The sequence below is a fragment of the Grampus griseus genome, assembly GCF_964374135.1.
Source record: "Grampus griseus genome assembly, chromosome: 17".
Classification (NCBI taxonomy): Eukaryota; Metazoa; Chordata; class Mammalia; order Artiodactyla; family Delphinidae; genus Grampus; species Grampus griseus.
The window spans coordinates 21,399,365-21,415,255 of record NC_139011.1 but is presented as its reverse complement, the minus strand read 5'-3'; the positions used below and the strand labels follow the sequence as shown (position 1 = coordinate 21,415,255).

Genomic DNA, 15,891 nt, shown 5'->3' with positions numbered 1-15,891 from the left:
CTTTCCCTAATGAAGAAGGCTGAATAAAATTTTACCTCCACAAAGGTTACTAAATTTATAATACATTTAAAGGTGGGAAGAGGTTTTTAAAAGGACATGTCCCACCTCCAGTCCAAGGCAGGAGAATCCTTTAGTAGACTATCACTCGGCCAAGTCCTAGGCCTCAGACCTTTCTGAAAACTTCCCAGCTAACAAAGGAATCAGAGAATATAAGGCATGTATTTCCCTGTCCAAAAGTTTGAGAATACGTCTTTGTTCCTGATTTCTTTTACTCTGGCAATATATAGGTAAATTCTAAGCCAACGTTCACTGCAATCGTATCAGGGAACTATTCCAGTGAACAGACCGATGACGTCACGCTGCTGCTGCTGAGGCTGCTGGTCCTCTCTGGGAACCTCCGGATTTTCAAATTCTTTGAGGAATTCATCCAAATTATCAGCCTCTCCTCCTTTCCTCCTTTTTCTAAGATCTTCTGGTACTAGTGGTGTAAGACAGCGTGTAAACAGCTATTAAATAAAGAAATAAATATTAATTATAAAATCTCTACTATAAATCACATGAACCGAAAACCTACCACTGGCATTACTATTTTCCATAAGTATGTTTTAACTATCTGTATATATAATTTAGCATGATTTCTACTTAATGCTATATTCATGCTTCATTCTACTTTATAATTTGAAATCCTCTATGTAAAAATTATTTTCACTTGCAATTTTAGAAAAGTTGAGGATGAAATTTTTAACCATTGTCTCATAACTTGGAGATAACGCTAATGTTCTAAATTTATTTACCTGTTTATTTTCATATTCATACACTTAAAACAATCTAACTGAAATCATACCCAACAGCTTTGCATAGTGCCTTTTTCACTTAATATTGTACAGTAATTTCATGAACTATCATTTCTAGTATTTTTAATGATTGAATATTCCACTGAGTGGAAGTAAATATATATATATGTGTGTATATATATATGCCACACTTGAATGATTCTTCACTATTTTAAGTTTCTTTTAACTGTAAATAATAATTAATGGACATCTTTACAGAAGTGGCTTTTTCCATATTTTGAATTACTCCTTAAGAAAAATTCCTGACAATGAGACCACTGAGTCAAAAAAAAAACCCACTTCAAAACCTTCTTCCAAATGATTCTACGATTGTGCTTCCAATATACAGCAGTTTTACCAAAGCCTTGCTGCTTTAAACACTTTATAGTAAAAATCAATTGGTTCTATGATGCCTCAGAACTTTGCTTTAGAATAGTCTGGAACCTAAAGTGAGCAGAAAGGGCCTGTAAGTGAAAAAAAAACTCTCATAAAGCCAGATTTCTGTACTGTGGGAAAAGTAGAACGACCCCTTGTTTTAGCCAGAAAGCAACATCTAAAGATTGCAGACTGGAACCACAGTACACACCAAGGCAACAGAAGTGGTAATGTATCATAGAAAGTTGAGGAGAGAGAACTGTTATTAAAGACATCAGTGGCTTTTTAGAATAGTGAAGATTAATTCTACATCTTTTAGAAATGCAGGTGTCACTTATCATGATCTTTCAGATCAGGTTTATGTTCAGTATACTGTTGTGTAAGGGAGGAAAAAAAAGAGACGATGCTGTATCACTGAGCAATACCTGATCAAAAATGATTCAAACAAAAGTTTTTAAAGTTTATTTTAAAAAATGATCAAAATCTATATGAAATTTAAAATTCTGCAAACTATATTACCTTCAGTAGTCTGTTATTCCACAAAGGCTGAGCAGGTAAAGAGAAAAGTTTTTCCACTCCCCCGGTCTCTTTCCACATCATCAATTTCTTGGTGGGTGGCGCCAGATCCAAAGTAGTAACAATATCGGAGTAATCACTAAGCTGGGCTCTAATCGTCTTGCTATCCAACTCTTTGACACTGTCAACAATTAGCTTCCTCTTCCTCTTGGCTTTTGTTTCTTTGACTGGCATGATATAAGAAAATAAGGTCATTTTTTCTGAGGCCAGCATGAAACATACAACTACCAGATTTGGTCTCATTATATTCCTGCTTTTCTAACACCTAGAGGAGAAGTTAAGCTTTCATGAGGGTAGAATCTGTTTTAAGTGATGTTTCCCAAGTACCATATAGAGGCTAGCGTACAATAGGTGTTCAATAAAAATTTGCTGAATGAATGAATGTTGACTTTTAGCACAAAATGAGCAAAATAATGGCAAGAGCCAATTCATTTTTGCCCGTGTAGCTTTATATTGTAAACACATCACACTTGGTTCAGAGTTGGGCTCAAGTCCTAGGTTCTGCCACTTATTAAGTGAGTGACCATTAAGAAAAGTTAACTTCATTTTGCTAACCTCTTCATTTTCTCATTTGAAATATGGCCAACCACTTATAGGGGATTGTAAAATATTTAGTATGATGTCTGACATAGATTGAGGACTCTATAAAAGGTTGCAACTACCATGATTTTTATTGGAAAAGTTACAATTCATGTATGGCAGCTGCACAAGCAGCTTGATAAAGTGAAACAAGCCCAAACCCAGTCAGATGAACCCAGAACTCCATCCTGTACACTTTTTGTATCCTCATTTCTAATCCTTACTAAACTCTTACAAAGAGGTAACATTATCTCAATTTCTTAAGATACAGAAAAGCTCATGGTATTAAATAAATTCCTCAAGATTTCATTGTCATACATGTTATATACCCCATAGGTTTTAAAAATATTCATGTGGTTCAAAATTCAAGATTCAAAAAGATGTTATACAGTGACAGCCTCTGTCCAGGCCCTGTCCTCCAGCTACTGAGTTCCCTTCCTTGAAATTAAAAAGTTCAAGTTTTTGCAACAGCTGGCTAAGCTCAATTATCCTATTTTAAACACTGCAGTATATGTCCCTCTTACCTTGTTTATAGATCTCTGTAATATCTGTCAATAATATAGTATATAATTTACTTAATTACCCATGTTCCCGTATTATTTAAGTTCCACAAGGATAAAGACTTGTTCATTTTTATATTTTTAGTTCCTAAATATAGCTACACAGTAAGTACTCTTTTTAAACCAGAAGCCCAAATCAGAATTTTTGGTGATCGATTCTAAGTAGGAAACCTAAAAAGTTAATCTTGTTTTACTTAGAAGTAATAACAGTAACTTGAATTATACTGTAAATGACTTAAAGTATTCCACCCCATTGTACCCATACACCGTCTAGAAATTTTAAAGTTTCACATCCAAATTACATACTGCCTCTTTTACTCAGAAGCAGCACCCCCAATTAAATAATGCTTTGCTGTGCTTCTTAATAAGCAGTATAAGAAAAATACTGATTTTAGAACCTTTGATATTTCCAGTTAAAAGTATTTTTAGATTTTCCCAGATTGTAGCCCAAACCATACACAGAAATCTAGAATTTTGGAAGATAACTGATCAGTCATCTTGTACTTTACTGAAAAATGCCTTGCAATGCTTTCTGTTACACATGTGACCTGTTGGCATTTTTGTAACCCCCAAAGACTACGATATTTATTAGCAGAAAGCTTGTTCCAGACTTTTATTTCACAGCAACTTGTAAAGATACTCTGTAAGATATTCGAATTATAAGTGAATTAAAGTTTCCATAATAGATGACTAACAAAGGAGAAAAGTTTAGTTATATTTAAGATGAGCAGCAGATTAGTGGACATGAGCCAGAACTAGAAAAAGTTCTAAGTCAAGAAGTTTGTTTGCTCACCAGTGATATCAATAGGTTCCAAAGCAAACGCTTCTTCCTCATTTGGAACAAGTGTTGTTTGATCAGTCATAGTTGGCATCGGTTCGACAGGATCCACTGAATCAGGACTATCAGGCCCACCCACTGTAAAAGCAGAAATTTGGTCACAAAAGGCTTGGCTATTTAATAATATATATCCAGCAAATGAGGGGGAAAAAAATCCCTTTGAGTAACTGAAAGAAACCCACGGGTTCCAAAGAAAAAACACTTTTCTAGTTATAAGGAGGTCTCTCCAGTTGACCTATTGCCCAAAAAAGGGGGCGGAACACAGGGTTAAAGAGACTCAATCACAAGCACTGTTTTTAAGGAGATTTACAGCTCATTAAAAGCTGAAACTTTTCGTTTTTGGTCTTCTACAGTGAATATCTTTTTGGATGCCATACGTCACGCCCAGGATCACTGAACATGAAATGCTTACTTGATACGTTATCATCCTCATCCATGTCATCATGCGCAGGCTGTTCTGGCAACATCACCCCCGCCTCCGACAGGGCAGGGGGATCGTCAAAGATACCGCCGTCATTATTACTAATAAGTTTGTCATCTGAAATACGGAATGTAATTTAGTTACAATTTGAAAAAGAAATGCTAAAAGAACAATAGCCAATCACTGGAAAAATAATGTTAAAATGGATTAAATTAAAAAATTTAAATCTGTATTCATTATGCATCTGTTCTCTTCAAGGTAGTACACAAAAGTATAAAACAACATATGAAAAAAAATCTCTTATTTTTAAAACATATATTTACTTAAATACAAATAGAGTACTTCGAAGAATTAGTAAAACTTAAAACTCCAAGACAAGCAGTTTTAAACAAAATTAGGTATTGTTAAAACAGTTTTAGGCTACAGGTTTACAGAAAACTTTTACTGAACCAACTGGTGACAATTCACACATATATACCTAGAGAGATGCTCAAGACTAAGAATTAGCAACTGCTCTAAAACCCCGCAACTAAATAAAGAAATTATGTTAGAATAATCACCTTGTTGTGACTTACCTAATATACCACCATCATTTCCTTCTCCAAAATTGTCATCCTTATATTGGTCTTCATATTCTAAATGGTTAATCTTCTCATTCAGATTGCTGGTGCTCTGTTCAGGCTCTAATAGGAGGTTAGAAGCACCAGTGCTCACTAACATGTCATCATCCTCGAAAGCGCTACCTTCTCTCATTATTTCACGATCATCCATTCCAAAGTCACCTAAACAAATTTTAGTTGGTCATTAGTTGAAAAAAAGTTAGAGACATCACCGAATCAAAAGAAAATGGCTAATGATTTATTTTAATTATAATGTCACATTTGCTTACTGAAGTCTTATTTATCTTTGAATATTAAAACATCTAGTTTAAACTTTAAATCTTTATTATATTTCATAAACTGATTCTGGTGCATGAGAAAATTCAAATATAAGATCCAAATTTAGGTTACCCTAAATATATTACATAATTTTAACATTATAGCTAGTGGCTAATGATTTGTTTCTCTATTACCAAAATCATTTTCTTGTAGAATACTGATGTTTCCAACTTCTTCTCTCATGGTTATCTCTTCCACTCTACTCTGGTTCAGGCTGAACTGCTGGGCCACATCGATGTCACTTTAAGAGAATTTCAAATACAATGTAGTCTCAAGTCTCATTGTAATGTATTTATAAGGGAACACACATCTCAATTCTTTATATAAGCAAGAAAAAAAAACCATACATACAACCTATGGAGCCTAAGTATTTAATATTAAATAAATACAATCCAAGAATCTAAATGATGTGGAAGTTAATTTGTATTTAAATTTTAAAACTGTTAATGACCAGCAAGCAAAATATAATATGCTGAAATCACTACATAAGGCAACATGGTATACAGTGCAAAAACTTAGAGATGCATGGGCTAGATAGGCATGGGTTTTCATCAGGGCCCTGCAACTTACAGGCTATGTGAACACTGAAGTTACTGGCTTTTCTGAGACTGTTTAGTACAAATGTGGAACACCATCGACCAAATTCAGAATGTAAATACTTCCAAACAAATCACCAGGTTTGTTCAGCAAATAAATGGCAAAGACAAACACACAAAAAACATGTAGCTCTGTTACAGGTTCTTACGAGAGACTTCTGAGACATATCAACCAAATGCAGGCTGGAAACTCTGTATAGACCGTAGCTGAAACAAAGCAGGGCGGGGGGAGCCTAAGCGTCAACTGGGGGCATTTGACTGCTGATTGTATATTATATTAAAGAATTATTGTAATTTAAAAAAAACTGTGGTAGTGTTATGGCTTTGTTTTAAAAATTCCTTGCCTCTAAAGAGATACATTCCAAGGTATTTACAGATGAAATAAAATATTTGTTATTTGCTTTAAAATAATCCGTTGTTAGAAGGTCAATTGGAGAAATACAGCTGAGACCTTGAGCAATGTGGGATTTAGGAATTTTGACCCTGAAGTCAAAAATCCACATATAACTTTACAGACAGCCCTCTGTAACTGTGGTTCTGCATCCACTAATTCAACCAACCTCAGACTGTGTAGTACTGTAGCATGTATTTAGTGAAAAAATATCTGCACATAAGTAGACCCTCCCAGGTGAAACCTGTCTAAGGGCCAATGGTACACATGAAATAAAACTGGCAATATATTGATAATGAAAGAAGCTGGATGATCAGTACCTGGGGTTCATAATATTTACTAATCTCTCTACTGTTTAGCTATGTTAAAAAATTCCACCATAAAAATAGTTTAAAAATAAAATAGGAGTATAAAGAAAGGGAGGAAAAAGTAAAGCAGCCAAATAGTGCCTAGCACTAATTAACACAATAAATGCAAAATAAATCATAAATTTACTCCTATAATTAAAAGTCAAAGATCATTTTTTAAAAGAGCAGACAAATTTGTCAAAAAATAAATGGGGATTGGTGTAGAGGGTTTCTCGGATAACTGTGCTACTCAATCACTTGGAAAGTGACAGTCACTTCCCTGTCATGGTAATCATAGCTGAATTCTGAAGACTTGAGAAGAGGGAAACAACATACCACAGTATTCTGCTGTAATGGCCATCTCTGTACAACTTTCTCGTCTTAAATGTTGTGTGACAATGACCCTTTCTTGCTCTTTATAGAAAGTTATCTCATATGTTTATTAAAAAAAGAAAAGAACAAAAATTGTGGCTGAGTATAGCTTGGCCAAGATGATAAACTGGTAGATGACTTTACTATATACCTCTGAAAAAAATCATGAAGCAACAGTTCAAGTTTTACTGATATCATTATGTAAAGCAAACAGCTGGACTGCTGTTCAGTTTACACAATGGCCTAAGCAAATCAGAATTCTCTTAGCTGTGTTAAAGCTGGCATCTTCTACATGATCTTATAGAAGAAACACTTCTAGGTTATGTGTTTCATATTTATACGCTAAATGAAAGCACATGCATTCTAGCTACATGTTAACGCAATGTCAAAACATCCCAAGAAAACTATGCATTTGGTAAGCCAATAATGTTTTTTGCACACCAAGTCAAAAAAAAAAAAGAAGAAGAGACAGAGAGAGAGAGAGACATACTCTAAGTCAGGCAATGGCTGATCAAAATCATGAAATTCTTCAGGTAAAGTAATAGCATTGTAAGCAGCTTCTCGATTTTCCTCAGGCAGGTCAACAACACCTGGAAAAGAAACGGTAAGCTTGAAGACCTGTGGCTACACCAAAGATTATCAAGGGGTCAACGAAGGTAAAGTCAGTATAGGGAGGGAGGGAGACACAAAAGGGAAGAGATATGGGGACATATCTATATGTATAACTAATTCACTCTGTTATAAAACAGAAACAAACACACCATTGTAAAGCAATTATACTCCAATAAAGATGTTAAAAAAAAAGTCAGTATAATTTCTTAAGGTTATTTTCCAGAAGGGTTGATAATATTTGCAAAGTACCACTGAAGCTCAAGTACTTTTGTTTTTTTAATAATCATTAGCCACATTACTTGTGTTACAAGAGGTCAAAGCACTAATTATGCATTAAACTGAGAAGTCTTTAAAAGGACGTATCAACAATAAATATTAATAACAGTTTTCTAAATAAGCATGAAATTTATGAGGAAAAGGAATGACTGCAAAAAAATACCCCAAATGTTAAGAGGAACTGGTTATTTTAGGAAAGTGGGATTAAATTATTTCAATTTTCTTTACATTTTCCCCTATATTTTTCAAGTGGTCTATAATAAAAATGCATTGCTTTACAAGATAAAAAGAAACAAAACATGTTATTTAAGCAAAATACACTTAGTAGCCACATATAAGAAATCATCGGCCCCCGCCTAAATATTTTACTTTTAACCAAATCTTAGATCTCAAAGATTTCACTATTTATATATTAAAATAAATGGAAGTATAAGAATATAACAACAGTAGAAATTACGGTATAAGGCATCTCTCCTACACATTGAGATTATTTTAATCAGAATAAAATTTTGTCAATGCTTTAAAAAATTATACAATAGTAATTATCTATGCAGATGCAAGTTTGGTTGCTAGAGTCCAATTTAGAATCAACTATTACCTAAAACAAAACAACAATGAAGAACTATAGAGAACATTTAATAAAGTCTCAACAACTTAAGCTAAAAGTGAATTTGATTTTAAGACTACACTAAGGGCTTCCCTGGTGGCGCAGTGGTTGAGAGTCTGCCTGCCGATGCAGGGGACATGGGTTCGTGCCCCGGTCTGGGAAGATCTCACATGCCACGGAGCAGCTAGGCCCGTGAGCCATGGCCGCTGAGCCTGTGCTCCGCAATGGGAGAGGCCACAACGGTGAGAGGCCTGCGTACCACAAAAAAAAAAAAAAAAAAAACACTAAAATTATTCAGGAAAAAATTAGAAGTCTAATATTTTCTTTCCTGAGCTTTTTAAAAATCACAGAACATTAGTTTTCCACACTTCAACCTCTGATGATTGCTGAAAAAGGCGTTAAAAGAAAAAGGCAACTCCAAAGGATTAATAAAAAAGGTGTAACTGTCATAATTCCATATGTAGAACAAAAATAAAATCGGTTTTCTCCCTTGAAACACTGCCTCTCTAAGCTCTGCCCCGTTTTTAAGGGGTTCCCTGTACTGCAATTAAAACAAAACAAACTACGCTCATCTAGCATATTTGCTTAGCAGTTTTTAAACTAAACACGATTAACTCCAAAGTTAAAAACAAAACAAAAAAGTCAACAATACCTGGCCGAAAAGCCATCTTTATCTTAATGAATGCTTCATTACAGTCTGCCAGGAGATATTTGGCTTTTCTGTGATAGATTCGAACTACTCCCAGTAAGAGATGTCCTGACGTTCGGAGTGCCATCTTCACCTGTGAATTAACATTACTCTAATTTATAAAGTTAATTTTCTGGATTTAGAGACTACTTCAAAGCTTGTATGTTGTGCAATTCATAGGCAATTTATATCTCTCCATACTTTTAACCATTTATTTGAAGTTACCTCACAATCATGTATATTTTATTTCTCACTGCCTTTACCTGTAAACTTCCTGAGTATACCCAAAGAATAGACTGGCAGAAATTCATGAATGAATATAGATGTGAAGGTAGCTATGAAGCAAGTATTAAGGCAATCCATAACTGTTGTCATTAGCACATTAAGAAGTATGTGGCACTTTTGGTTGCCAATCTAGAGTCATTGCTCCTTGCTGGCTAACTGAACTCTGATTTTATTTGGGAAGTGAAATGTCCCCAGTCTTGAAGGATGACTGTCTCATTCTTCTCTGCTGGTGCTCGTTTTTGAGCGGGCATGTAACCCAGTTCAGCCAACGAGAAGTTGGCTTGACTGAGCCAACTTCTCAGTCAAGTAGGTCAGAGAATTTCTGAGAAAGATTTTCCCAATTAAAACAAAACAAAACAACGAACACCCCTCCCTTCCTTCTCCCCTTCCTGCACTGTGAGTAGGTGGGGCCTGTAGCTGCCTGCAGTACCCCCGTAACTGCAAGGCTGTCTGCATGAGGACAAGAAGCCACTAAACTAAGAAAGGTAAGTCCTTGGATGACATCTTTGAACTGCTGAACCTAGATCTTCCTATTTCTAAACTTCTAGTTAAATAAGACTGTTAATTTCCTTATTGTTTAAGCCACTTTTCACTGAGTTTTTATTACCTGACTCGAAAGCATACTAACTGATAAAGGATAATGGTATCCATCTTTCTTCACAAGAAAATACATTCCTCAGCCTGTATTTTATCAAGGTAGATCTTGATCAGTGCTTAGGAGGATCCAGTATGTGGGATGAGACAGAGTAGTTGGAAAAGAATGAGAGAAGTAAATACCCAATCTAAATAGAATGATTCAAAATTCCTCTGGTTATAATAAGAAATTTTTTTTTTAAGAACAAGAAAACATGAGCTCAACTTTACCAGATTGTTTTCCAGATAACACCATAAAAACATCAAATTTTTAAGTAGCAAAGAAAGCTGTTAAATATTTGCTTAAAGTTTAAATTATGCTTAGTACACTATGTTACTTATAACTTACAAATACAATGTGTTGTCTTATTTAATATGGGTACTCTCTATAGCAGTCCAGAATCCTATTTACAGTAACTCTCGGGCTCTATATTTATGGTCACATCTCATAACAGCATAAATTATGAAGTTTAGTGTTATAAATTCTTAAGTATCTAAAACTGTAATAAATTTATAACTAAATCTAGGACTTATCTGATGATAAATCCCTGATATGAAAAATAATACCCAATTAAAATACTGCTCATAATGGAAAATGAGAATCTCCCTTTATGGTGTAGTCTTAGGAAATTTAAAATTACTGCTGACTGCACCTTCACCTAAGAAAAAAGGAGGGAAAAAACCCCCAATCTTGGCATGCCATTACCTTGTCCAGAATTAGCAACTTTTAAAAGGTGGTGTTTAAACAAAAACATGGAGATACAGAGAAGAGAGTAGCGGTTACCTTAGGAGAAGGGGTGGGGGAAAGGCAAAATGGCTAAAGGGGATCAACTGTATGGTAATGGATGAAAACTAAATTTTTGGTGGTGAGCACACTGTGGGGTGTACAGAAGTAGAAATATAAAACCTATATAATGTTATAAATCAATGTTACCTCAAAGTAAATTTCTTAAAAATGCAGATAATAAAGTAGTCACCTCATTAAATAAAAAGGTGGTGTTTGGGCCAAGTCTGTCTTTCTGGATTAGTTTTGGTTCAGAGTTCAGTCCCAGAATAGGTAAAACGAGGTGTGGCATTTTTGCTGTTGAACTAGCTCATGTTAAGAGTGGAGGTATAATCAAGAACACAGGCTATACATCCAAGGAAAACTCTGATCTGCAGGGATTTAAGAGGGGCTGTTCCAACCAGAGACGGAGAGGGGAAGGGGGGAGAGAGAACGCATGCAGCTGCAAGGAGCAATTTGTCTGCCACTTGTTCTAAACGACTAAACCAACATTTCACCCACAAGAACTGCACAACAAAAGCAGACATTAGACATTTTCAGGTCAGTTCACCCTGTGGAGATATCTATTGTGATATATTCTATCACAATAAAACAAAATCAATCAATCAAATAAAAACACGCTTAGAAATGGTTTTCTAAAGTTGTAGTGTCCCTAATGGGGTACAAAGTACTCTGCACATATTATGAAAAAGTTTGTTATCCTTTTAAGCCAAATCACCCTCAATACTTGCTTATGGATGTTAAAGTTAGCCACACTTATCAATTTTAAGAAAAGAGTTCAATTTCTCCCTTCTCCATTCACCTAACTCAGTAAACAGACCTATAAAAAGAAAATATCATCTTCTCAAACAATTCGACCAGCAGTGCACACTGGTGCAATTTCCCCACAGAACAATTGTTAATGCACATCAGAAATCTTAAAATAAGTATATCACCTGCTCCAATAATTATATTCCTAAACATCAACATTAAGGAAAGACAGAGAACAAAAGATTTTACAAGTAACAGTTACTAAATGGCTGTTTTTTAAAAAGAGGAAAACAAAAACTTGTAATCCTACCACCTAGAGAAACCTTTAGTAATATTTTAATATGCCTTCTAGGCTTTTATATATGCATAAACACAATTTTTCTTTTTGTGTGCATGTGTACACAAAAAACTGTATTATATTGTTTTGTAATGAGCCTGCAGCCAGGAAAAGCTCTGTTCATAGCATTATCATAATTTTTAATGGTTGCATTATACAGACCAGAGGAATTAAATTCAAAAAATTTGGAAAAAATATGGATTATTTCCCTCCCTCCCAAAAGAAGCTGGTCAAACAAATCATACACAATCAAAATGATAAATTTCAGGTCCATAATCCTTTATATTAAGTCCTAGGGGCCAAATGTGTTTTGGAATTCAGAGCTTTTTGAATATTAAAAGGTAATGCAGTGCACATGCCGTTTATTAAAACATTCCCAAGAGTGTCTGCAGCAGCTCCCCATAACCATACGCATTAGAATTTATGAAAACACAAATAACCTCACTTCAATTTTGGTCAAGTTGTGTTTCTGGGTTTTTCTGTGTATTTAAGTTCTGTGGGTAAAAGACTATGACAATGTACAATGCAACCATTAAAAATGATGGCAGAGTTATGACAGAGCTTTTCCTGAATGCAGTCCTGTTACAAAACTTACAGTGCAGTTTTTTTATACATGCATAAGAAAGGAGAAAAATTACATGTATAACACATGCACCCATAAAAGTCTAGAAGACATAGCAAAATACTAAAGGTTTCTCTAGGTGGTAGAACTACAGGTCACTTATTTTCCCCTGTTTGTAAAGTTTTCTAATTAGTATTGTCTTAGAAATAACATAATAGAAACATCTTTAACACCAATAAATTCTACACTATAACTCTAAGACCAGTTGAATTTCCATATACAGATAGAAATTTTATAATTTAATCTAATTCCAAATACAAACTTTCACTTCTCTCCTGTGAAACATTTATTTTCCCAGAAAACTTTTCTGAACAAGTCTCTGCTACATCCCATCTTTGTTCCTGGGATGCCCTTGCTCCTTCAGCAGTAAAGAACTACTCTTATTTAACACACTATACCAGCATTGTCCAAACTGTTAATTCTAAGAGGAGCTCCCAAAGCTGATCCAGGGAGCTGCAATCTGGAATGCTTTCAAAATAGGAAAACTGGTACATGTATGTGTGTATGCATATGCATAAATACAAAGCCCAGGAAAGGACCTTTAAAACACAGATGTGATATGTGTGTGTATGTGGATATATAAAAATTATATTCAAGGACTATACCTTTATTTTGAGATTAACCCTTCATACATTTTTAAAGTCAACCTGTCTGTTCCTCAATGAAATGCTCATGATGTTAGTAGCTATAATTGTGACTGTTTGTTTGAATGGTCTTTCCTTGGCAACACAAAAAACACATATTAAGTCATACTATTTGTGAAATACAAGGGTGGAAACCACTGCTTCAGAAGTTTCAGAGGATATCAATAAAATCTCCTCTAGAAACAGAGTAGTAAGCAAGGCAGATAAGGTAAGGACATTCATAAGGCTTCCATTCTAGGGGAACACAGTAATTAAATATTTAGGGAAAGATGGCCAAGTACAAAAGTTCTACGATGGGGAAAAGTTCTGGTATCTTCAAGAAACGGCAAGTAGGCCTGGGAAGCTGAGGTGGAGCAAGTGTTCTGGATACTATTTGCTACGTGGATAAAGTATCAATAGTTAGATCTGGCCCCTGCAACATTTTCTAACTAATGGGTCCTTATTTTGAAAACTTTGTAAATTCCTCAATCAGGAATACCTATACACATATTTAGTATAAAAAACATCTAGAAAGTTAAATATAAAGTATTTGGGTACTGCCCGACCATGCTTATCTGCCACTGAAAGAGGCAAATGAAGATATGTGTACTCAACAGAATTTTTAAAGAGAAGAGAGTATCAAATTGAAACTCTTGCTATGGATTTTCTTTACCTCCAGTATACATCGGTGCCTACCTAAGAAGCTGTTTTTATAGAATTCTATTTCACACATCAATGAACAATCAACGAAGTGAATAAAAATATCAACATCAAACATACCTTCGGTGAGATGATACTCTCCACACTGCTCTCTAAATTACACTCAAACACATGGGCTTTGGTTAGCTTCTTATCCCAGTGGGCCGCTAGCCAAATTTTGGCCAGAGGCCCTCTTTTACTGAGGACAAAATGTGCGTAGAACATTGTTCTGGTTGACTATGAAACAGGAGGAAACCTGAAGGGGACAAAAAGTTAATGCAAACAACACCACATGAGAACTGAATTATTTAACAAGACATACAAGAAACCTGAAAATAAAAGTCTCCTATTCTTCTAAATATGAAAACTATGAAAGGCTTGAGTGAAGTATAGTATGCATATAAAAAACAATCTATTGTTTAATTTTGAGAAGGTAAGAAAAGATCCCCCCAAATGCTAAGCTGAAAGGTAAGGGGACAAGTCAGGTCACTTCCATGCCCTACTGTCATCTTAAAAGTGCTAGTTTGGTTTTTTTCCTTTAAGTAAAAACTGTCTTCAGAAAACTCTTCTTTTTGAAGTTCCATCAAGTGTTAATTCCATTCCTATCCTGATTACTAACTGTAAAAATAAGTCTGCTTCTGGCCAAAAGCCAGAAAATATATTCTTCATGACAAGAAAAGAATGTCCAAGAAGAAAAACACTCAGGCACAGATATTAATCAATGAGGAAATTTCCATGTTTAGAACCCCATTAAAAACTGAGATTCTTAGCTAAATGCATTATATAATAATTGCTACCTCATGACAAGCATTTCATATTTCACCAAGCAGATAAGTAAGTGGGTTGGCCCCATTTTACAGGTAAGCAGTTTTCAAAAGCTGAGCCTTAAAAAGATAAGCATTGTATAGTTTTCTCAACTCAGGAATCTGGAAAGCACTTGATCACTAAATTCAGGACAATGATACAGTATACAATTTAACTCATGACTGAAACAGTCTTAGTAGAAACACAAGTATGTTATTCTTTTATTTTCCTTTTATTTTCCTAATGTATTAATATCTAAGAAAAAAAAAAGGCAGCCTGCAAAACTCCAGCTTGGAGAGCATGTGAACGGTGTAAAAAGATAATTTCCCTTATATCATGTATTTTCCCTTTTCCACAGAAAACTTTAGAAAATCTATTTTGCCAACTGAATTTTTTCTGAAATGTCCGTAACACTAAAAAAAGGTAAGTCATGCTTTTACAGAAAGAAACTCAAGCACACCCAAAACACATGAAAACTAATTAAAATTTAAAAACTTTAAAAACTTATGTCACACCTATCCCTTGCTCCCTACCATTCCTAAGTCCTGGCAACCACCACTCTGTTCTTTACTCAAATTTTAGCATTTTGAGAATGTTATATAAATGGAATCATACAGTATGTGACTTTCTGGGACAGCTTCTTGGATTCAGCATCATGATACAAATTCATCCAAGTGTTTGTTGCATGTCTTAACAGTATGTTCCCTTTCATTGCTGAGCAGCATTCCATGGGGGTGGTTATAGTACCACAATTTGCTTAGCCATTTACCTATTGAAGGACATTCGGTTGTTTCCAGTTTTTCGCTATTTCAAATAAAGCTACTGTAAATATTAGTGTACACAGACTTGGTGAATGTTAATTTTTCATTTTTCCAAGACAAATGTTCTGTGGTGTTATTGGACAGCATGATAAGTGTTCCTTTAGCTTTTAAAGAAACTTTAACACTGCTCCTATCAAAACTCTAATGAGGTTTTTTAATAGCTACTGACAAGATTTTTCTAAAACTCATAAGGGAAGGCAAAAGACCCAGAATAGCTAAAAGTATTTTGAAAAAGAAAAATAAAGTGGGAAGAATCAGTCTACCCAATTTTAAGACTTATTATATAGCTACAACAGTCAATACTGTGTGAAGAGAAAGATACACAGATCAATCACAGATCAATGGAGCAGAGAACCCAGAAATAGATCCACACAATTAAGTCCAACTGATTTTTCACAAAGATGCAGAAGCAATTCAAAGAAGGAAGGTAGTCGTTTAGTCTTTGACAAATGGCGCTTGAGTGATCAGACATCACCCATAGGCCAAAAAAAAAAAGAAGACCTCAATCCAAACCTCACACATTA

The 15,891-nt window shown here is 34.8% G+C and overlaps 1 protein-coding gene across 1 annotated transcript in view; it reads right to left on the bottom strand.

Moving 5' to 3' along the window:
* Window positions 1-15,891, bottom strand: part of RAD21 (RAD21 cohesin complex component) — a 28,067-nt gene that overhangs the window by 6,944 nt on the left and 5,232 nt on the right. The window contains exons 2-10 of the mRNA XM_082674853.1: window positions 13,824-13,998; window positions 8,974-9,103; window positions 7,317-7,416; window positions 5,255-5,361; window positions 4,758-4,964; window positions 4,174-4,299; window positions 3,717-3,839; window positions 1,728-1,951; window positions 347-506 (exon numbers count right to left, since the gene is read on the bottom strand). Of these exons, the coding sequence (XP_082530979.1) occupies window positions 347-506; window positions 1,728-1,951; window positions 3,717-3,839; window positions 4,174-4,299; window positions 4,758-4,964; window positions 5,255-5,361; window positions 7,317-7,416; window positions 8,974-9,103; window positions 13,824-13,967 (1,321 nt within the window). The 5' untranslated portion in view covers window positions 13,968-13,998. The remainder of the gene's footprint in view (window positions 1-346; window positions 507-1,727; window positions 1,952-3,716; window positions 3,840-4,173; window positions 4,300-4,757; window positions 4,965-5,254; window positions 5,362-7,316; window positions 7,417-8,973; window positions 9,104-13,823; window positions 13,999-15,891) is intronic.